This window comes from Littorina saxatilis, linkage group LG1 (assembly GCF_037325665.1).
Source record: "Littorina saxatilis isolate snail1 linkage group LG1, US_GU_Lsax_2.0, whole genome shotgun sequence".
Classification (NCBI taxonomy): Eukaryota; Metazoa; Mollusca; class Gastropoda; order Littorinimorpha; family Littorinidae; genus Littorina; species Littorina saxatilis.
In genome coordinates, this window is record NC_090245.1 from 109,209,302 (window position 1) to 109,231,927 (window position 22,626).

At 39.7% G+C, this 22,626-nt stretch overlaps 1 protein-coding gene and 1 long non-coding RNA gene across 4 annotated transcripts; both read right to left on the reverse strand.

Moving 5' to 3' along the window:
* Window positions 1-247: 247 nt before the first annotated feature.
* LOC138949717 (uncharacterized) lies at window positions 248-6,428 on the reverse strand. 3 transcript variants are annotated; one of them, XR_011450403.1, is made up of 7 exons: window positions 6,294-6,428; window positions 4,402-4,534; window positions 3,538-3,617; window positions 2,523-2,599; window positions 1,971-2,050; window positions 1,131-1,415; window positions 248-944 (listed from the first exon to the last, which is right to left on the reverse strand). XR_011450403.1 is itself a non-coding variant. In XM_070321520.1 (6 exons), the coding sequence occupies exons 2-6, from the start codon at window positions 4,470-4,472 to the stop codon at window positions 1,253-1,255; spliced, it is 471 nt and encodes a 156-aa protein (XP_070177621.1). In that variant the 5' UTR covers window positions 4,473-4,534; window positions 6,090-6,369; the 3' UTR covers window positions 248-1,252. The 3 variants fall into 3 exon arrangements, 1 of the variants encoding a protein (XP_070177621.1); XR_011450402.1 differs by having other exon boundaries at window positions 6,090-6,369; XM_070321520.1 differs by having other exon boundaries at window positions 248-1,415; window positions 6,090-6,369.
* A 994-nt stretch (window positions 6,429-7,422) lies between these two features.
* LOC138949730 (uncharacterized) lies at window positions 7,423-15,589 on the reverse strand. Its single transcript, XR_011450405.1, has 3 exons — window positions 14,477-15,589; window positions 13,479-14,315; window positions 7,423-11,871 (listed from the first exon to the last, which is right to left on the reverse strand). It is a non-coding gene; the product is annotated as an uncharacterized lncRNA (long non-coding RNA).
* Between the last annotated feature and the right edge of the window lie 7,037 nt (window positions 15,590-22,626).

Sequence of the window (22,626 nt, forward strand, 5' to 3'; positions counted from 1 at the left end):
GGGGGATTCCACTAAAAGCCTTACATATAGTGTGCACCTCCCCAACACAGTAAATATCATTGTTTCAAGATGCAAGTACAAAACTGAAGTAATACTTCACCAGGGTTAAGACACGAATCACCTGTAAATATTGGAGGGAAGTAGGTTTTATTTTCCAGCCTTATATTGTATTGCAATTTCTTTTTTAAATTGAGAGCACACTGGCCTTTCTCACTGAAGACTAAAAAAGTAAAACAAGAATCTGACACAGTTTTTGTGAATTTATTCAAATTTAACACAACTTTATTGACAAACTCAAAATACAGATTTTTCTGTCAGTACATACAGATGTCTAGGGGAGGAATGTGTTGACTGTTAGCAGGTCATCATGTGCAGCTCTAGTTGACGTCCACAGATATCTCTGACTCTCTCTCTTTGACTCCTTTTCTCTTTGACTCGCTGTCTCTGTCTCTGACCTCTTTCTTCCTCCGACTCTCTCTCTCTCTCACTGACCCGCACAGACCCTTCTTCAAACTCTGGACAACATAAATACTAATGACACATTCAACACCTTCATGAAATGCTTAACAACCTACACTTTATAACACAATTTTGATCTTATTATCATCTGACTGATTTTACACTATCTCACAATTCATGACAAAAGTAGGAAAACCAGCAACAACGTTGAAAAAGATCCCAAATTATATAACCAACAAGCCCACAATAATGTCTACAGACCATACATTGTCACAGTTATGCCCTTTTCCCTCTATTTGCTAAATGCAACAAACGCTGCAGAACAATGAACTGATATTGCCGCCACAGCACAGAACCCCCATGCCTCTCCGGAGATCAAACACACCCTCACACTTTCTCTCTCTCTTAATCCCTTCATCAAGAGCAGTGAATCACATTAAAAAATGCAGACACACTGACTGCATACTCATGCTCATTCAGACACACTGACTGCATACCCATGCTCATTCAGACACACTGACTGCACACTCATGCTCATTCAGACACACTGACTGCACACTCATGCTCATTCAGACACACTGACTGCATACTCATGCTCATTCAGACACACTGACTGCATACTCATGCTCATTCAGACACACTGACTGCATACTCATGCTCATTCAGACAACTATTTCACCAATGGATCGCAAGGACACAGGCAGATAGAAACATACAGGAATACACAACTACACAGTCGTGCGGAAACACACACACACACACACACACACACCCTCATTCGCCCCCACAGTCATCATGTGGTCAGTCCAATCTGTCTGTGTATCTTGTCCATCAGCTGTTGGTCGTTCTTTCTCTGGCGGATGAACACCACGGAATAGGACGCCCCAGTGATCACCAGCGCCATCAGTTCAAACATCCAGAACTGACGCTCCTCCACCGCTGGGGTGATGTCACACCTGTCCCACAGGTAACAAACACCATCATTGTCTTAAACAATCTTCACAAATACGATCATCGTCTAAACATGTTGTTCACATTAAATTCAACACCCACAGGATCAATGCATGTTGCAACCTAACGGTTTTGTAGTGTACAAGCTCACGAACACACTCCGGTGTTTTGACACAAAACAAAACTTGCATGTTTATACAAATGGTTATAGATTTTAAAGAATCAAACTTCCAAAGATTTACTGAAGTTGTAAACAGCTGTTAGGAATGTCGTGACAAGTTGTAAACAGCTGTTAGGAATGTCGTGACAAGTTGTAAACAGCTGTTAGGAATGTCGTGACAAGTTACAGATTTCCAAAATGATAAGAAAACTAGGGCAAAGTGGTTTTTTCCCTGTAAGACTGAAGGTTTATCAAATGTTTAATAACCTATACTTTTTAGCATAATTTTGGTCTCATTATCATCTCACAATTCAAAACACAAAAGGAGACTAAGACAACTAGGGCAACGTTTTTTTCCTGTAAGCCTGAAGGTTTGCTAAGATAAGAAAGTGAGACTGACCAGTTGTAAAGACTGCGGCCGTCAGCACACTTGACCCACTGCTTGTACCCGGTCTCCATACAGTACGCTTCTTCCGCCCTCTGTGGTGAAGAAACATTCAATCATTAATTCCCTGGACTTGACCCTCTGCAGTGAAGAAACATTCAATCATTAATTCCCTGGACTTGACCCTCTGCAGTGAAGAAACATTCAATCATTAATTCCCTGGACTCATTAGTCAGATGGAAATCGTGTACATCTACTTCTTCAGTTCACTTCTTGAAAAAGCAAGTCCAACCAAAATGACCTTTGAACAATTTGTGTGTGTGTGTGCATGGGATGTTTGTGTTTGTGTGACTGCGTGTGCGTGTTTGTCTCTCAGTCCCTGTTCATGCATTGTACAGCCGTGTCCCAGGGAGAGCAGCCCCAGTTCCCTTGATGGAGTTCCCTTGATGGAGTTCCCTTGATGGAATTCCCAGCGGACAATCAAATACAATGTACACTAAATTCCAAATACCAGCTGCTCGACAATAAAATACAATGATCACCAAATTCCTAAAACCAGCCGCTCACCAGCTCTTCACGAGGACAGCGCTGACAGCTGGACAACACCGTCATTTCTTGTTTCCCACAGGAGCTGTTGGCCTTGGCTGCAACAAACATTTCTATGGTTACTGCACATTCCTGTACTGTACTCCGCTCAACAAACATGCATCTCTATGGTTACTGCACATTTCTGTACTCTACTCCATTACAACAAACATCTCTATGGTTACTGCACATTCCTGTACTGTACTCCGTTACAACAAACATCTCTATAGTTACTGCACATTCCTGTACTGTACTCCGTTACAACAAACATCTCTATGGTTACTGCACATTCCTGTACTGTACTCCGCTCAACAAACATCTCTATGGTTGATGCACATCCCTGTACTGTACTCTGCTCAAGAAACATCTCTATAGTTACTGCACATTCCTGTACTGTACTCCGTTACAACAAACATCTCTATGGTTACTGCACATTCCTGTTCTGTACTCCGTTACAACAAACATCTCTATGGTTACTGGACATTCCTGTACTGTACTCCGCCATCACCCATTTTTCCAGGAAATTCACTCTTCAATTATTGCCAAACTCTCAAGAATGTTGAGCAAAACCGAAGTGGACACTGTTTGCATTGAAAAAAGATGAGCTATAAAAATATGCAAGGTTTAAAATTAAATGCATCTTCTACCCACTTTATGTAATGCCGACTTTAATGTTATACTTGAAAACTGAGATCTACATGTATGTAATGAATGACAATCTCACACTCAGGCACACAGACCGTACACATTGTGGGTATTTTTTTTTACCAAAATACAACATTTGACTAATGTCTGTCAAGACCTGTGTTAAGTTTTAGTCGATCTAAGATATCATATGGCTCAAAGTAAGGAAATCCAATGGCCAATCAATACACTAAGTGATACACACACATGCACAGTCACTGTCACATGCGCACTGTCACACACACACACTGTCAAACACACACACACACACACACACACACACACACACACACACAAGAGCAGCATTACAAACTTTTGTGTGACAGTAGTTGTGCCTCCAGCTGAGCTGTGTAGGACCAGTGGATTCTTAATGTCATGGTGACCAGAGTGACCCTGCAACACATATGACTCAGATGTTTACAAGTCAGCAATTATAAGCACCAGGCAATTCTCCATTTCTCTCATCTTGTCTTGTTTCTCTAAAGGGAGTCAAGCTAACGCATACTGTGCTTTTCAATGGTCAAGAAAACTAATAAAGGCGCTTATAACTATTTTAGGATTTGCGTCCTATAAATACCCTTATTATTATTATAAAGAACTATGTTTGTGGTGCACTTGCAATTTTTTTTTTTACATGCATTGGTTGGAAAATAAGAAAATGATGGCACTTTTACATTGACTAAGTACTCATGTTTTCATTGAATGCATGAGCAACTGTAGGCCCGACAAACTGCTGCTGTGAGGCAATGTCGTCCAATTAGGGTTAAGAAATGTTGTCATTCGTACATTACTCACTGTTAAAAAGGAAACACTAGTAATTGTACTAACACTAACAATGTGCTTTTTCACCTGTCAAGCAAAAAGCATATTGAACATTTGATCAAATTGATGACTCTATCCAGGGTAAGTGAGTTGAACCCCAAGCAAGAAATGTGGTGGCAACAATCACTATAAGTATAACCATGAATCCATGCAAAGGGCTACAGACACTTTCCAGTAATGAAATTCAATACTATTATTTCATTTAACACATAGCACACACATAAGCAGGTATAAAAAAAATAAAAAACTTATCGCCAAGTGATTGTACTTATAAAAAACAAAACAAAAACACACACGAAGTTTATACTCATTGATTTATACTAGACAAGAATAGAAACACAAGGAAAAGACTCACAAAACTAACGCCAGGCAAGCGGCTGCCATGCGCTTCTTGTTACACACATCCAACAGGGTGAGGGTAGCCATGGTGAGAAGAGATGGTCGGTCACGCACCAGATTTCTTTCACAAATTCTCTCACTTCTGATTTCTGCACATGTTTGTATAAAGGAAATGGTGTCAGCAATTTGAATACTCCGACAGTTTTTATTTTTCTTCCACTATAACTTGTATAAGTATTACTGGTCCCCGAGTACGCTAGTACAAGGGCTCAGCAGACTTTAATTGTGTGTCTGTGTGTCTGTCTTTCTCCATTTAACAGCTCATTGCTGGGAAACTACTGGGCGCAGTTCGTTCAAAAGTTGATACACTAACTTGATAATAGGTCCGATTGATCGTATTAAAACTTCATAATGTTACCTGGGACCTAAATGCGAAATAAACCACAAAAACCGACTTGGCGGTGGGAGGAATTCGCGGAGCCACAGCCAGCCAGGCAGTCTGATAGAACAGCCGAACTCGTCACACATTGACGAGAAATATAGCGTCATAAAAAGATTACGTCACGGTCAAAAGTCTTTGACGTCTTTTTCTCTCGCGCGGTGTGTGTGTGTGTGTTCATTTTGTGCACATGTGTTAGTGTTACTGTGTGTGTGTGTGTGTGTGTGTTGTGTGTGTGTGTGTGTGTGTGTGAGTGTTTGTGTGTGTGTGTGTGTGTGTGTGTGTGTGTGTGTGTGTGTGTGTGTGCGCGTGCATGAGTCTGTACTCGTGTGTGTGTGTGTGTGTGTGTGTGTGTGTGTGTGTGTGTGTGTGTGTGTGTGTGTGTGTGTGTGTAAGAAAGAGAGAGAGAGAGAGAGGGAGAGAGAGAGGGAGTGAGGGAGAGAGAGTGTGTGTGTGTGTGTGAATGTGTGTGTGCATTTTCACTGTGAATGTGATCAAATAAAAGAGAAAGGCCAGTCACCATGCACATCCTCGGCTCGCATGCAATGTATTTATATAGCAAAGGGAATGCCTGTAATTCACACAGATCAATCACTTGGTCTTAAACGTGCACAAGAGAAAAACGTTCATACTGGGGGAGCGAGCCAGTCTGAAGAGTACTCGGGTCCAGCGCGAGCGTTTTTATTAATTCACATACAAACCTCACTGAGACTGGAAATAGCTTAACATTTCCAACCGTTGAAGTTTGAACTAACATTAAAAATTGACTAACCAGCTAGAATTAAAAAACTCTCCATCTCCACAATATACATGTTATTAGTTTTTCTTACACAAGAAATATGTCTTGATTATTATGCACAACCTAGTTATAATATGTCAATGACAACTTTTGACTCATGTAATGTATTTAGTTGTACAGTTCAGTTTACAAGTACAGCCATTGCTTACAAATCTTGAGAATAGGGTGACAAAAACCCTGGCTTTCATTTTCAAAGTGCTTTGGTATTAAAATCCCTAACAAAGAATGCCATTCTCATAACGCGATGACATGACAAATCAAAATCAATAATGCTTTAAATTTCATGATCATGCAATTACTTCGATGTCTTTTTTTTAATTAATAATAAAAGGAAATGGGTGGGTTTTTTTTAAAATATTTATGCACAAAGAATTGTCATACCCTTTTCAAACAGAGTCACAGATCATATTTACGCCACTGAACATTAAAATACTATGCCTTCAAAAACATCCAGCGAGAAACTCACTTGTAGAAGTTGTACTGTAGTGTAGACGTATTACTTGTATTGTTATTGTATTTTTTAATGTATCGATGTGGGTGACGCTTTGTACAGATCTATCCACGTCGATCGTGAAATTATACAGACAGTTTATTCTATCCTGACAATCTTGTTAACTATCACTTTTCTCAAACCTAACATTACTTTTCTGAATGAAGAGTATTTACACACTTTTTTTTCGCGTTATTGTTGCTGTTTCTACGGAAAAGGTTCAGTTGGCAGCCATCTTGGCCAAGTCATAAGTTTAAGAGTGGTTTCCCCTGCAAGAGCATGGGACCCTCGATAGCGCATCGGTACCAGATATCATCAGCGTTACGATTTGGCAAGTGGGCTGTCTGGATAAGCTCTCATAAAAACTGTTACATGTACGTAGGCTCAGTTGGAACCCTGTAACATTTAAAGTTATTGGCATTGTCTTTTCAACCAATTCAGATGAACATAAATGTGTAGAAATTGAGAATTTGGGTCCTGGTCCAGAATAAATTTAATCCCCTTTGAAAAAATAACAGTTGTTGGCGCTGTCTAAGTTAACTCATCTGGTTATGAGTTTACCAGACCCTGATAATAAGTTTTTGTTTGATTTGAATACGTTATTTTTTTCCTTTCTGTATGTTAGCAAGAAGGATAGAATTGTGGAGAAAAGCGAATAAAGGAATAATTTGTCTTTTCTCCATATGCAATTTTCTTTTTAAAGTTTATATAGAGTAATGCTTAGTTCACACTAACGGCGCTTTGATGGCGCTTTAAAGCGGCGTGCAAAGCGGCACCAAAGCGTAACAAAGCTCGACTAAAGCGTCAGGATCGTTGGAAAGCTTTGAGCAAAGCGGGACATTCGGCAAAAGCGGGCGGCGCCAACTTAAAAAATGTAAACTGTTTAAAAAAATTTGGGCGCTCTGTCACGAATTGATTAAAGCGCCGAGAGCGTATCGAAGCTAAACAAAGCCTCGTAACAAAGTTCAGTAAAGCTTGACTCAAAGGCGTAGGAAAGCGGCTTAACAGAGCTTTGTTCAAAGCGGGGACCCCAGTCTTCACGGTCTGTCACCACTTGACACGCGGCTTTGCTAAGATAGATTATGCTCTGGTACATCTGGAACTTCTGGATCTTGTCGTTCTGCCATCGTGTTGTGGAGTCAAAGATGCAATGATTTTGTGGATCTGCTCTGGATCAAAAGCGGCATGAAATCGGCGATCTGGAAATTTTCCAATGCGTAACAGAGCTTAAAGTGTAACTAAACAGACATTTTGAAGTGTCAGCTTTACTGAATTGCTTTATGTTTTGTCCAAGTATAGACCTGTAGAAGCGACACTGGACGATTTTTCCAACGTTTACTGTGTTTTCTGATTTACTACGATTTTTTAAAAGTGTTGAACCCATTTCAGATTTACCTGCTTATCTGTTCTTGATTTGATACTTCCAAAGAACAAGTGGTACTTTGAGTTCCGGTTTTATGTTTTAACCAATCAGAATTTGGTTCCTAAATAAAATCGTCTGCTGCCTGTCCCAGCAGAGTCAGCAACAAGCACTGCTTGCCACATGTGTGATGTTACCAACAGAAATAACCATAAATTGGGCAAGGTAGCAATGTAAATGAATTGGATCTAACTAATGTGCTTGTACTGCATCTCTGGCCTTTGAATTCACTCCAAATGCACTGGCTCAGCGTGAGAGGCAACATCCTGTCGAAGTCGTAAGCACGAGGCTGACTGGGAGATTATTATTCGAAGAGCATGCTGAAACGGATTGTAAGTACAATATTTTACATGTTCTCGACATTTCTGTTGATCTTTCCTTAACTTTAATTGTTTCCTTGATTTAAAACCCTAGGGCTTGTATTTTCAGTTGTGATACTAAGCACGTATCTTTACCACAGTATCTGATCACTTCGCACTTGAATTTTGGAATGATGAAGTGGAATTATTTCTGGATCTAATTTATTCCTTGTTCCCCCCCCCCCCCCCCCCCCTCTCGATTCCTTTTTTCGCCACATATGTATTGTCGTGTGAGGGGGTAGATGCGTGTACTGGCTGATTTCTTTTATTTTATTTTTTACTTCGGTCAGATACAGATGATTGGAAAAAAAACCTTGTCAAGGATTTCAGAATTTAATAGATCTGTTCGAAGTTTTTACGGGATGGGTCCTGTTACAATACAGACTGAATGTGCGCAAGATGAACTTTTGATTAAACATACACACACAAATGAATCTCTTGATTATGTTATACGGCGAATGTCCAGTTTCCACCACCACGTCTGTGGTATGTTTTTATACTGTTTGATTGAATAGACTGACGTGCATTCTTTCGCAAATGTGCGCGCGTGTGTGTTTGTCTGTGCCTCAGACTTATTAATCAAAGATGATGTTGCACATTGCAGATCTATGCGACAGGAGCAAGTGGACAAGACAGCTACATTTGTCTGAGCGAAGATCCAACGGTAAGCTCTTTTAGCCGAAGACAGCGAGCCTGGGTGCATGCATGCAAGCTTCTATCATTTTCGTGTGAGTGCTGCAGGGCTATTAGACGAACGACTTTTCATTATTCTTGATTTGGAGATCCATGCAGGGTATTAGAAAGTGCAGAATATACACGTTTGAACAAATACGATGTGTGTTTGCTCTGAAAAAAAGAAAAAAACGCAACAAACAAACATTGTATTTGTTTAAAGTATCACAAATATTTATTACCTGTATCTGCATGTTTTGATAATGATGAAGGGTAAATTACTTTGACGTGTGCTTTTTTTTTTTTAACCACACTGATAACGAATGATAGAAACACACACACTTAATAACATATCCACAAAAATTGTAACAATAAATGTAAGCTGAACAATGCCTGCAACACATTTGAGGCCTCAGAAGGAAGTAATTATGAGATTCAGACAGAGAGAGAAAGCCCAACACGAAACCAGTTGTGACATTTTTTATTTCATTATGTAATATTAAAAACACGACAACAACGTATTTCCTGTACTTAGTTTCGTGCAATTATGGATTGCAAAGTATGTCTAATTGAGTGGCATACAGAGGCACAGTTGCATGAAAAACCAACTCGGATCAGGATTTTACATGGACACAACCTAGAATTTAACATCCTGGGGGGAGGGGGGTACTGCGCCTTTCAGATCAAGATGTAAAGATCTATTTTAAATAATACTTATTAGAAGGGAACAAAATCAAACAAACTACAACAATCGTTCTGAGGGGAGAGAATTACCTCTTCCGAAGAAATTACCTCCCTTGCTTTTCTTGTCGTGACTTATGTAGAGTAAAGTGAATAGAAAGTGAATCAGTCAGTAACAAAAAAAAACCACAACATTTGTTAAGATCAATGAGGAGTCTTGAAGTATTTGTCAATGTTAATCTTGTATGCATAACAAACAATATATTACGGATTGATAATTAAAGAAAATCGTCTCTTCTACAGGGTTGACCCCCCTAAAAAGGACACCCACAACCATGCAAATTACTTCTGCATCTGTTGAACCAATTATTTTATATATGGTATTCATTAACTTCAGTTTATGTTCTGCCTTTCCAGTAAGTGGCAATTTTGTAAATTGATAATGGTCTGACTTTTGTGCAATTTTAATTTTTTTCTCCAAATTCGGGGGTCGACTAAACAGAACGAGTTTTGACATTGAGCGGTAGCCATTTTTACCTAATTTAAACCCTTCAGGCTTTTACATTTTTGATTATTTTGAATGTCTGAGTATGTAAAAACATCTCCTTCAACCCCCAGGCTATCGATGACCTGAAGAAAGCATGCAGTTACAGCTAGGTTCAGGGCAATCCTCAGACACGAAAGCGTTGGTGTCATTGGTGATGCAAAAGTTAGATAATTTAACCTACAAATTTGCCACTTTGTGAACTGCACATGCATAAAATCAAGTTTAAGTATGCTGAATATGAAGTTATCCAGTCAATTGGTGTAGAAGTTATAGCATGTCTGTCAGTTAACAGTATTTAAAATCTCTAAAGTAAAATCTGACATATTCGAAAGTTTTGCATAAACACCCAGACAATTTTTACGATATTCTCCTAAGCTTCTCCACTTCTCAGCCCTGTCTTGGAAATGAATTCGAATAAGGCAGTCAAAATAACTTAGTTTGGAGCACCCATCAATCAGAATAAGCATTAACTTTTGACACAGGAAATATCTTCTACCGAAAGCTCTCCTGGTTTTATTCTACATTTTTCCTGCATAATGGTAACAAATTTAATGATAAATCTAAACAACAAAGTGACTGTGGTAAGATGAACAAAGTTAAAAAAACAAAGGATTACTGTAAATGGTTTACGAATCGAAATCTAAACAAGTTTTAATGATAAATAAAATGATAAAAAAAAATTTTTTAAAAAAAAGCTAACGTCCTCGCATTTGTCCAGAATTATTCCATGTTTAACATGGGAACAGAGGGATAATTGGTCTAAAGAATTTTTAAAAAGGAGGGTTAGGGTAACCCTAACCCTCTTTGGACTATCTGTATGCAATGCCCGCTATAGGTGAAAGACTTTTGTGGAAGCCATGGAAGAATGCATCGCTGTTGTGCTGGTTCAGCTTGAGGTCCTGTCCTAGCGAATATCCTGCACACACAAAAACACGACTTTTTAAGCCACTTATGTTGCATTCCGTGACATAGCTTTGTTAAAACCGTGTGCCTGATATTAGATAATAATGACAGATTTTGTTGATATACATTTTTTTTAAGACACCCCATATAATATTGTTTGACAATCTCTTTCAACATAGTTTACGAATCACCAATGTGTATACAAACGCAAATAACCCACAGGTCAATAAATTACTTTCCAGAGAGAGAGAGAGAGAGAGAGAGAGAGAGAGGGAGAGGGAGAGGGAGAGAGAGAGATTAAAACTAGAAAATGTGTGCTATATAAAACAAGGATAATCACTGTCAAATCTTTGCTTGTACCTGCATGGTGTTTACTGCGCTATATACACAACCTGTTTTATTTCATTTATTTTTTTTTTTTTTGGGGGGGGGGGGGATGTTTTGTGATGAGGGTTTTTTTCAAAGCCTTTACTGCTTTAGTCATTGAATCCACCCGACTTCGATTTATTGTTCAGTGATGGGTAATTGTGTGACCAACTATGTAAGTTAGTGATTGTTCTGGCTTCATACAATGACATTGCATTAATTTTATAAGTGTATGTGTGTGTGTTTCAGGCAAAAGCTGATATTACAGTCCTAGTTGTATGCAGTACCTCTGCTTCTTCGTTCAGGAATCAAAGTATACAATCTAAACCGATCATTTTGTTCAATAATGTTCAGCTTACCATCCCGAAGAAGGCAGTAACGTGCCGAGATATTGATTATAGATATTAACGTACCTAACCTGGTTACTGGTGTGTTTTCTTTTTATTTCAATAATGTAAATGTGTGACAACTTGCAGGGTACTTGATGTTCAGAGCAATTTTCTGGCAAAAGACCTTTTATGGATCCAAGAAAACTTTTGTCGTGGTGCACAAGTCAATCAATTTGGTTGATAAATAATTTGTGCTGCATTTTCCCTGGTTCCAAAACGTAGTATGTATTACCACATGTCCTTACCTGTCATTGGCATCACATGATTCTCTGCAAGCAGTCTTTTGTGGAAATACGTCATTTAACACTTGCACTTATAGTAGGGCTGATGGGGTCTATGTCGACCAAAAGAGTGGGATTCTCTGTAGGTCGAGTTCCTGTAGGTGGATTCCCTGTATACCTAAGACTTTAAAATTGGCAATCTAGTATACAGGGAATCCCACAGGGTGCAGTTTTTCAATAAAACTTGCAAACCATACTCGAATTTCTAAGAAATATCAAAAAAAGATCGAAAAACATCAAATTCTAACGATGTCGCTAAGCATCACGTGACTTTCATTGATATTAGCAAAACGCTACAGGAACTACACTTTGTGGTATTCCCTGTATACAAGATTGCCAATTTTAAAGTCTTAGGTATACAGAGAATCCACTTACAGGAACTCGACCTACAGTGAATCCCATTCTTTTGGTCGACATAGACCCCATCAGCTATAGTAGGTGGCTGTGGAACGGTAGACATGCAACGACAACGAACAACAAAAGACAAAGTGTGGAGTACACTCATTTTTCTTAACATACGCTAAGTTTCTTTGAGAATGCTCTAAGTGAAAATCAGGGGTTCCTAGGCCTGATATCACAATTAAACAGCTTCTTCTCAGAATCAGGAGGGAAAAAACGAGATGTCGTGACAAGAACAGACAGCAGCAGCAGCAACAACAACATTGCTAAATCGTCGCTTTAACAAAATTTCATGTTTAGTATCGCAGACAAAGCACGGCTACTGATCCGACCAAAGCCACACTTAATTCATGCACGATGGGCACATTGTTATGGCCAGCTTGTTAACGTGAGCATTGTGTATGTTTTACATAGAATTGAATGTGTTTGTCGTTGTGTCTGTCATCTATCTTAGTCGTTTGATTTAGAATAAAGCAAACTTATTACAATGACGATTTTCTTCGGTTTTTGATGAAGGATTGGCATCAAGACTTTTCCTATTTTCCAACTCTGCCACCATACACTGGCCGTTCAGGTCTGCATGTCGACCACATGGTGTGTGATCAGATTTTTCGGACATGTTCACAATGCTTACATGACCACCAAGTGGAAAATCAGTTGGTATTTGTTATGTTTTTGTGTAAGCACAATCTTCATACAAGTAAACAGAAACAGTTTTGTTGCAAACAGAGCCTTCATAAGAAAAAATGCTTCTAAGTCAAAATACATACCCCTTTTTCGTATTGCGTAAAATATACCCATAAATTCTGGACATCATATTTTTATTTTTTTCACAACAATGAAACCAAACTTTGGCATATATGTTTCAGCAATATATTCACAATAAAACCTATGAGTTTGAAGGCTGCATCTTGTTTTCATTTCATTTCATTTCATTTTCATTACTTTATTGTCCCATCGCTGGGAAATTCGGGTCGCTTCCTCCCAGTGGAAAGCTAGCAGCAACGGAGTCGCGCTACCCAGGTGTCTGCGTGTTTAGGTGTATTCAGCCACCTGCACTTAATTATGGCAGAATGACCATGGTCTTTTACGTGCCATTGTGATGACACGGGGGTGGGACATGGCTTCCGTCTCTGGGTCTGCACATAAAGTTGACCCGTGTCCGTCCCGGCCCGAATTCGAACCTGCGATCTTCCGATCACAAGTCCAGTGCTCTACCAACTTGTTTATTTTTGAGAATGTTTTTGCAAACCCATGCAAATGGCCAGTTTCTGGGGAAAGACTGGGGAGATAATGGCCAGTATAGAAAGAGTTAATAAGTAAACTAATGTCAGAAGTAGGTATTTACCTTGTTTGCCTTCGCGTTCTTGATAGCCCGCTGCAGCATTTGTATCACTTCCCTTGACATTCAAAACGCCAATGTATTTCTGAAAGGAAAATAAAGATATTGACCGAAACATCACACAAGTGGTATATCATGCTTGGTTTTGTTTACAGTGCCTGTTCTACGACCACATCTGATTGTAATTTAAATAAAGAAAAACTGTATCCATTTATTACTTCTCTATTTGTGTGTGTTTGTGTGTGTGCAGGGGCGGATCACATCATTTTTAAGGGGGAGTTTCCACATTTCTTTTAGGGACAATTTGACGACGCGAAGCGTTTAGTTGAAGACGCGAAGCTTTCAACCTCCTTGGGGGGGGGGGGGGGGGGGTCCGACAAATGTTGATAAAAACAAGGAAAATGGATCAATCTGAGCCAAGAAACATCCCCTAATACACCTTCCAAAAAAGTAAATATATTAAGAAGAAACATTTGAATCACAACAAGGACAATTGATCGATCTGGCGCAACCTGAGCAAACTAATTAGCCAACTTCTTTCCAAAATCGTCACTTAGAATACAAAGGCCGGCTCCTAAGTGGTCCGGAAACCCCGGAACCCCCCTCCGGATCCGCCCAGTGTGTGTGTGTGTGTGTGTGTGACCGATGACCTTCTCTAAATTCTAATCGTTGCGTTTGCATGGTAATAAAGTTTTAATACTGGATATGCCCATGAAAAAATATCATTTCTTGTTCATGTCATTGTGTGTGTGTGGACCGTGACTTCTGCTTGCCTCGACGTCTTCAGAAAAGACAGAAAATGCCAGCAGGCGTATGTTCTTGGAGCACTCAGTATGCCGTCATCTGCAAACCAATAAATACAAATTATTCAATTGTGTAAATAAAGAACAATCATTTTAATATCACAACAAAAAATTCATATAACTGTAGTCTTCACCAGAGGCATCCACTACACTATCTTTAAATAAAACTGCCGTAAAAAATTGAAATACTATAAAACTTACCCCCACTCAGATCTATTTGGGATTATTCAAGTTTCAACCATGAAACGATGCCGGTTTGGACAGATCTGCTAGTTTGCCGCTGAAACTGAAATCAAAGGCGATCTTCAGAACTATTTCTAATCTTGTATTTGTGATTAATATAAAATACTGATCTTCCCAATAGAAGCTGATGTGTATACACATGACCAGGACAAGGTATTTTGTTACAGGGCATTTACGCAGACGTCGCAGTTCAAAATATCGTTTTAGATCTGATTTTGTACAGCAGCCTGTGTGATTCAGAATCGTCTGCCCTTTTTCGGTTTAACATTTTATGGACGATTCCTATGAGACTGCTCAATCATAACTGATGACAAATTCAGAAACAGATGATGGTTTCAAGTAGGCTACAGTAATGATTCGTTAAAAATGTCAAGCCACTCGTCGATCATTCACACTCAAACTCAAAGAACCCAAGCCAAATCTGCTCTGGTTCCGAGCAGCTTTTTCCAACTGAGACCCTAATTGTTACGCATCTGCCGCGAAAAGATAGACCACAAACAAGCGGCACTGTACCATGCTTTCGTTTATGTTGCTAAACAGATTAAATGTGCATTGTAAATGTGCTTACAGCAAAGAAATGCATCCTTACTTACCACAAAAATACTGGTACCACATTCATCGCACTTGTGTCTTCTTACCAAAACCTATCGATATGTTTGTTTACGATATATTGGTAATTACTAACCGTTGACTATTTTTCAAAAATCTGAAATGACTTTTAAGAATCAAAGAAAGATTCGCTAAAACGGTTGACTTCAGAAAATAAGCAATATTTTTCTGAACCATGAAATAAAAATCGAAAACTCCGTTTGATCTTTTATTTTGGTAGATTGATGACAACAGCCGGAACTGAAAGTACCAGAACCAAAAATTAAGGGCATTAATCAGGTAAACTAAGAAGATTGTCGTTCCTGGCGCGCACTTCACATGTCCGTCAAACAGTGTCCGAGTGAGAGAAAAAAATTTTTTTTTTCGCAGTTCGACAGTATATGAGGCCCTTCTTTATATCAAAGTGTAAAGGTTGCTGAACGATGTTTTTCCTTTTTGCTTGTTTAGTTACACTTTAACAATGCATAACAGAGCTTGATAATCGTATCAGAGCGTGATTTAAAGCGTCATAATCGCATCAAAGCGTAATAAAGCTTATCAAAGCGTGATTTAAAGCGTAACAAAGCGTAACAAGGCCTGATCAAATCGGGAAATAATTCGTCCCCAAAGCGTAACCACTGAATTCGTATCAGAGCTTATCAGAGCGTAACATTACTTAGGACTGAGATCGTGATATTTTTGGAAAAATGATGGCGCTTTGCTCGCCGATTGTAAAGCGCGGCATTCGCCGTTGGTGTGAACTAGGCATAAGAAAGAAGAGAGACGATGGAAGCAGAAATTAAGTTAGTATTGAAACTGTGTGGAGTTAACATGCACACTTTACAAATCGGATTTGTTCTTTCTCTTATGATCCAGCTATCCTACGACTGTAACCATAGGAACCTCAGAATAATTGCAAGATTTGCTCTGTTAAGTTTTTTGGATAGCTTTATGTTAGCGCTATAATATGAAAACAGATCTAGGAAAAAAATACGTCACCGTTTCAAAACTAGGTCAGGTCAAGGTTACCTTTTTTCACGAACATCCAGCCTTATTCGCTCTTTGTAGGCAAAGTAATTCATTATTTTCATGTATGTTTTTGGGGTTTATTTTGAAGAATGCTTCGACAGAATAATAGGTAATAATGATATAGGAAAATACAAGGAAGAATTTCAAAAGTAGGTCACGTCAAGCTTACCTTTTGTCCCGAATATAGCCAACCTTGTGGGATCTTTGAAAGGCCCCAAAATCTATGTTTTTAAAGGATGTTTTCGGGTTTGTCATTGAGAATGCTTTCAGGTAAATATAACTTGAGTAACATTTATTTATTTATTTTATTTATTTATTTTATTTACGAGGATTTATATCGCGCACGTATCTCACCACACAAGGCGACTCAAGGCGCATGTTACCTATTAATGCCGTGTGAGATGGAATTTTTTTTTACACAATATATCACGCATTCACATCGGCCAGTAGATCGACTGCCTTTAGGCGCTGCATCCACCTTTCACGGCCTATTATTCCAGGTCACACGGGTATTTTGGTGGACATTTTTATCTACGCCTATACAATTTTGCCAGGAAAGACCCTTTTGTCAATCGTGGGATCTTTAACGTGCACACCCCAATGTAGTGTACACGAAGGGACCTCGGTTTTTCGTCTCATCCGAAAGACTAGCACTTGAACCCACCACCTAGGTTAGGAAAGGGGGGAGAAAATAGCGGCCTGACCCAGGGTCGAACACGCAACCTCTCGATTCCGAGCGCAAGTGCGTTACCACTCGGCCACCCAGAAGGTCAGGTCAAGGTCAAGCTGGCGTCTCCTCCCAAACATCTAACCTTGTTTGCTCTTTGCAGGCCAACAAATCCATGTTTTTCTTGGATGTTTTCGGGTTCGTCTCCAAGAACGCGTTGGAATGATAGTAGTAATGATATTTTGTTTGTCAAGTTAAAGTAAACTACTTTGTTTACACATTTTAGTAGTAAGTGTGAAGGATGTATCCAAATCACAGCTTCCACAATACGACCTGACTGTGCAAAGGTAAATACGGATCATGCACGTAGTTATTTTTGTCCTGATTTAAGTTGTTCATATGATGTTATGATTGGTACAGTTACTTCTTAAATTAGAATTGAAGGGACAGGCAGAATGGCCGGGTCATACATACAGGTTTGGTGGAACAGTTAGCTGAGTAGGTAAGAAACGATCTATGAAAGTTATCGGTGTGTCCACAAAAAAACAAGTTCACCTGGAGACTTGCAATTTTCTATTAGAGCACTTTTTTTTCTGTTTCTGTTATGAAAAAGAATGCGCTGCACACATCTTATAACTGATGTGTGTATCATGCCGAACTTGCATTTTTCTGCTCAAGATACTCGAAATATTTTGCCACATTTCTTACAGCCTGACAAATTTGAAAATATAAAGCGCATCGTGGTCCTCGTATCACTTGTAATCATCTGTGCACATGTCAGAAGCGTTAGAAAGTTCAAGCCCATGGCATTCACCACAAACAGAAGAGCCATCAAAACAATGCTTCCTTCAACTGCAGCGCGGCTTTGGGTCACTTTGCCGTTGCATCAGGTGACTGACAGCAGCTTGGAAAGGGCTGGGTGAGACAATATCAGCAGTAAAGGGTCTTCCAGCTGTCTTTCAGTCACAATCTTGAGGTTCATGTCCAGTCTTGCACTTGGAGATATACACGACGACTGTGGTCATCATCATCGTCATTATCATCTCTTTCTCTATTTACCTCTCTCTCTCTCTCTCTCTCTCGCTAAAAGTAGTATTACTAAAGCACACTACCCTCACAGAGTTAGACTACATACATTTAGGGATCTTACCTCTAAAGTCAAGACTGCTTTTTAACAAAGGAATCTTTATGCATAAAATTATATCCGAAACTCTACCCCAAACCATTTGTTCAAAGTTCTCTTTGAAAAATTCACACCACCTTATGAAATTTAACACTCCTCTTCCTAGGATAGACTTATTTAAGTCTAGTCTAGTTTATTCAGGTGGCCGTCTCTGGGACGCTCTTCCGAATGCCTTACGGGAAGCTACCAGCACAGATTCTTTCAAAAACAAATATATATCCCATTTAATGAACATAGTATATTCTTGATTGTTATGTCCTTTGGGACACAGTCACTCACTTTTGATTTATTGTTTTGTTCACGAAATTATGATGTTCTGCATAATATCCATTGTCTTGCAGAGTTGATGTTCTATTGCATATTATTCTGACTCTAATTGACTTTCACAATTTTGCTTTGTACCTTGTCATGAACATTTATAACCTACAATGTTTCATATAATGCACTTATGTACATAAACTTATACTGTTTTACTAATTATGTAAGTATGTAGTAGTAGTTATTATAGTAGATTTAGTCCCTCTTTAGGGCGAGGGCCAGATGCAAAAAAAGTATACCAATGCTTATTCTGTTACCCTCGTAAAATAAAGAATTGTCATTGTCATTGTCTCTCTCTCTCTCTCTCTCTCTCTCTCTCTCTCTCTCTCTCTCTCTCTCTCTCTCTCTCTCTCTCTCTCTCTCTCTCTCTCTCAGTCTCTCTCACACACGCACACACGCACACACACACACACACACCACACACACACACACACACACACACACACAGAGCAGTCTATATGGTAACGTACCTGAAATCATTGTTGCCTGTCATAGATAATAATAATAATATGAGAATTTATAACGCGCACATATCTCATCACAAGGCGACTCAAGGCGCACTCATACACATTCTTTCGCATTAACAACTCATGCACACTCGTATAATAATAATAATAATAATTGTCAGTAAGTACTGGTGTCACATGACTGATGTGAACCAGTTGATTGGCTAATGGCGATGCGCTAAAACTGTTAGCGCACTCTTGGAGTGCGCTAACTTTTCCACAGAGCGTATTCTTACGCCCCGCTTTACCTAAGCAAGACTGTGCTCTCATCCTCAGAATTAATTACTGACATGTAGCTTATATTCTCCACAATACCAAATGACCATAAATTCCCTGCTTCTCAATTAAAGCAGAAGTGGGTTTTTTTCTGACAGATTGCATGTGCCTGTGCCACAGTGCGGCTGCCACTGATCTAAAATAGAAGCCGCTGTGTTTTATCTAATTCTCGCCGACTTGCATCGATTCTTCTCATCGTGTTAGTGGCATGTAGCTTATCATCCACATTACCAAATGATGAGTTAATATAAAATTCCCACCCGCTAGCAGAAAACACAAGTGTTATTCCGATAACGTTCCAGCTAGACCAGTTTGGAAGACTGACTCGATCGACTCTGTGAGTCTGTCATACGTAGCCGCACTGACTACACTGAAATACGACTGCATCAGTTCAGTAAATGAATGGTTTCCGAATTATTATTTCAAGGCAAGAACAATCGTAATCGAAAACGTGTAGGGTTCAGAACGTTCTTACCATTATAAGACTTATTACCAGCGTGCCTCGTGCGTGCAGACTCAGTCAGTGCAGACTGCATGCAGTGGTTTGATGCCCTAGCAGACGACATAAACCCCGCTCAGCAAATTAACATGTTGGGCAAATGTGAACGAAAAAACGATGGGGATATAATACGTGTAGGGTTCAGAGCATTCTTACCGTTCATATTTAGTATCAGACTCCCCGATGAGTGACGATACAACACGAGAAATATGCCACATTTGTTTTGAAAATGTGCGAACCGTCGAGTCCCGCGGCTTCGAGTCAATCAGTTCGAGGGGAGTCACTCCGCACAGTCAATCCGTCGAAGCTCGACTGGAGGTTTCGAATCCCAAATAATGAACAGCACAGCCCTTTCTCCGAGTTCAAATGAGGTCTCTCTGAAAGATCATCACTGTTCAGATTAACGCTACACTGGAATTTACCAACAGAAATTAAAATGCGTGTGACGAAAGCACGACACACTTGAGACACCCCACACAAAAGTAGATCTTTACTGTACACGACCTGACCACACAGTTATGCCTATTCAAATGCGCATTGCAAAATGTGCGTTTGGAATCTTCTTTTTTCTATGGCGGTACTGACAATATCGTTATTGAAACAATCCCAGTGCACTAAGGGATTTATAGAGCAAATCTCGAAAATAATTATTGAACTCAGCGCTATGCGCTTCGTTCAATAATGAATTTTCTCGATTTGCTCTATAAATCCCTTAGTGCACGGGGATGTCTCAATAACTTAAATAATAATACGAATATTTGTAACGCGCACATGTCTCACCAACAGGCGACCCAAGGCGCACATACACTCATTCACACACACACGGAGACTTAAAGTCACCAACACACACACACCATCAACCATTAAGTATGTACATTTATTCAGGGTGGGATGGGGGTGGGCAGTGTAGAATGCACGGATTATTTGGAAAAAAGGAATGTCTTGAGTGCAGATTTGAATGATTCTTCTTCTTCTTCTGCGTTCGTGGGCTGAAACTCCCACGTACACTCGTGTTTTTTGCACGAGTGGAATTTTACGTGTATGACCGTTTTTACCCCGCCATTAAGGCAGCCATACGCCGCTTTCGGAGGAAATTTGAATGATTCGAGGGACTGTTGTTGACGGAGGGGGAGAGGTAGTGTGTTCCATTGGCTAGGTGCTTGGAAAGAAAATGAGCGTTGACCTGCTGTTTTGAGTTTGGTGTGGGGGATGTTGAGCTTAAGGGAGTCGGCAGATGATCCGAGTGCTCGTGAGGGGACATATATAGAGAGAGAGAGAGTCAGAGAGATAAGAACAATTCAAGAACAATTCTTTATTTTACGAATTGTTCTTGAATTGTTCTTATCTCTCTGATAGGCAGGGGCGAGACCATGGAGGCATTTGTAGGTGAGAGTGTTGATTTTGTATGTGATATGTACGGGCAGGAACGGGTAAGCCAGTGGAGCTGATTTAGGAGGGGGGTGATATGGTCTCTCCTTTTCTTTCGTAAGACAAGACGGGCAGAGCTATTTTGAATGCGTTGGAGACGAGAGATAGAAGAAGAGGGAAGACCAGCCAAGAGAGAGTTACAATAGTCAAGACGTGAGAGAATGGTGGAAGTGACCAGTTTGACGGTAGCATCTGTGGTGAGGTACTTGCGGATAGTGGCGATGCGGCGGAGTTGGAAGTAGCAGGTGCGAGAGACAGAAGAGATGTGTTGTTTCATGGAAAGGGTGTTGTCTAGAGTGACTCCAAGATGTTTGACAGCAGAAGACAGAGGGACAGAAGAGTCAGAGAGTTGAAGAGAGTCGGAGTGGAGACAGCAAACGGTAAGAGCAACATGTTCTCATGTACGATGTCCGGGCTTCAATCGATCAGGAAGAGGAAGACTTTGATTCGCAAGTCTGGGAGAAGTCTTTAACCGATTTGTAGTGTGCGTTGTCATCATGAACGTTTACAACACCATCGTGATCAAAGTATCTGCTTCGATTTCGGAGTCACAAATGTCCGGGCGAAGTGCAACATAATTATTCTGAATCAACAGCATTGACCTCGTCAACAAAATCGTTGTCTTATCCCAAAGTGACTTCTGTCAGCAGAACATTCCGTGCTCAACTGAGAAGACTGACTTGCCCTTCCACTATCCCAATTCACAGCTGCAAAGAATGCGCCTTTTCTTTCTTTCTTTCTTTATTTGGTGTTTAACGTCGTTTTCAACCACGAAGGTTATATCGCGACGGGGAAAGGTGGGGGGGGGGGGGGGGGGGGGGGGGGAGATGGGATAGTATCCTTGGCACAAAGGGTCAAAAATCCAAAAAATAAGCCCTTAAAAAAATAAGGCCTTATTTTTGAAAATATGCCCATATTTTTGAAAATAAGCCCTTATTTCTAAAATAAGGCCTTATTTTCCATTATTAAGGCCTTAAATCTTTAAGCCCTTAAAAAAATATGGGCATAAAAAAATAAGCCCTTATTTGAAAATAAGGCCTTACGAGAAATAAGGCCTTATTTCTGTAAGGCCTTAATAAAAATAAGGGCATAAAAAAATAAGGGCATAAAAAAATATGGGCATAAAAAAATATGGGCATAAAAAAATAAGGCCTTATTTTTTTGACCAATCATGAAGCTGAATAGAATTCGGCTGCGCCGCTCATGCGCAGAGATCTCATAACAAACATGGCGAATGGGGGGTTCAGAGATCGTGATGAATTTTTGAGAAGAACTTGTGCTGAAATTGCAAATTGCGAGAGAATTGGGGTTTCCGATGAGGTGTATGTTCGCTCAAGATAAGCATTGTTTACATGAAATGACTGTTTGATTTATATCAGTGTAACAATCATCTTGATCTTGCTCTAGCTCCGGATGCGCAGTAGCGATGCGCAGAAAAATATGGGCATATTTTTTTTAAGGGCTTATTTTTTTATGGGCATATTTTTATAAGGGCTTATTTTTTTAAGGTCATAACAGAAATAAGGCCTTATTTCCGTAAGGCCTTAACAGAAATAAGGCCTTATTTCATTATGCCCTTATTTCCTAATGGCTGTAAATATTTAAGGCCTTATT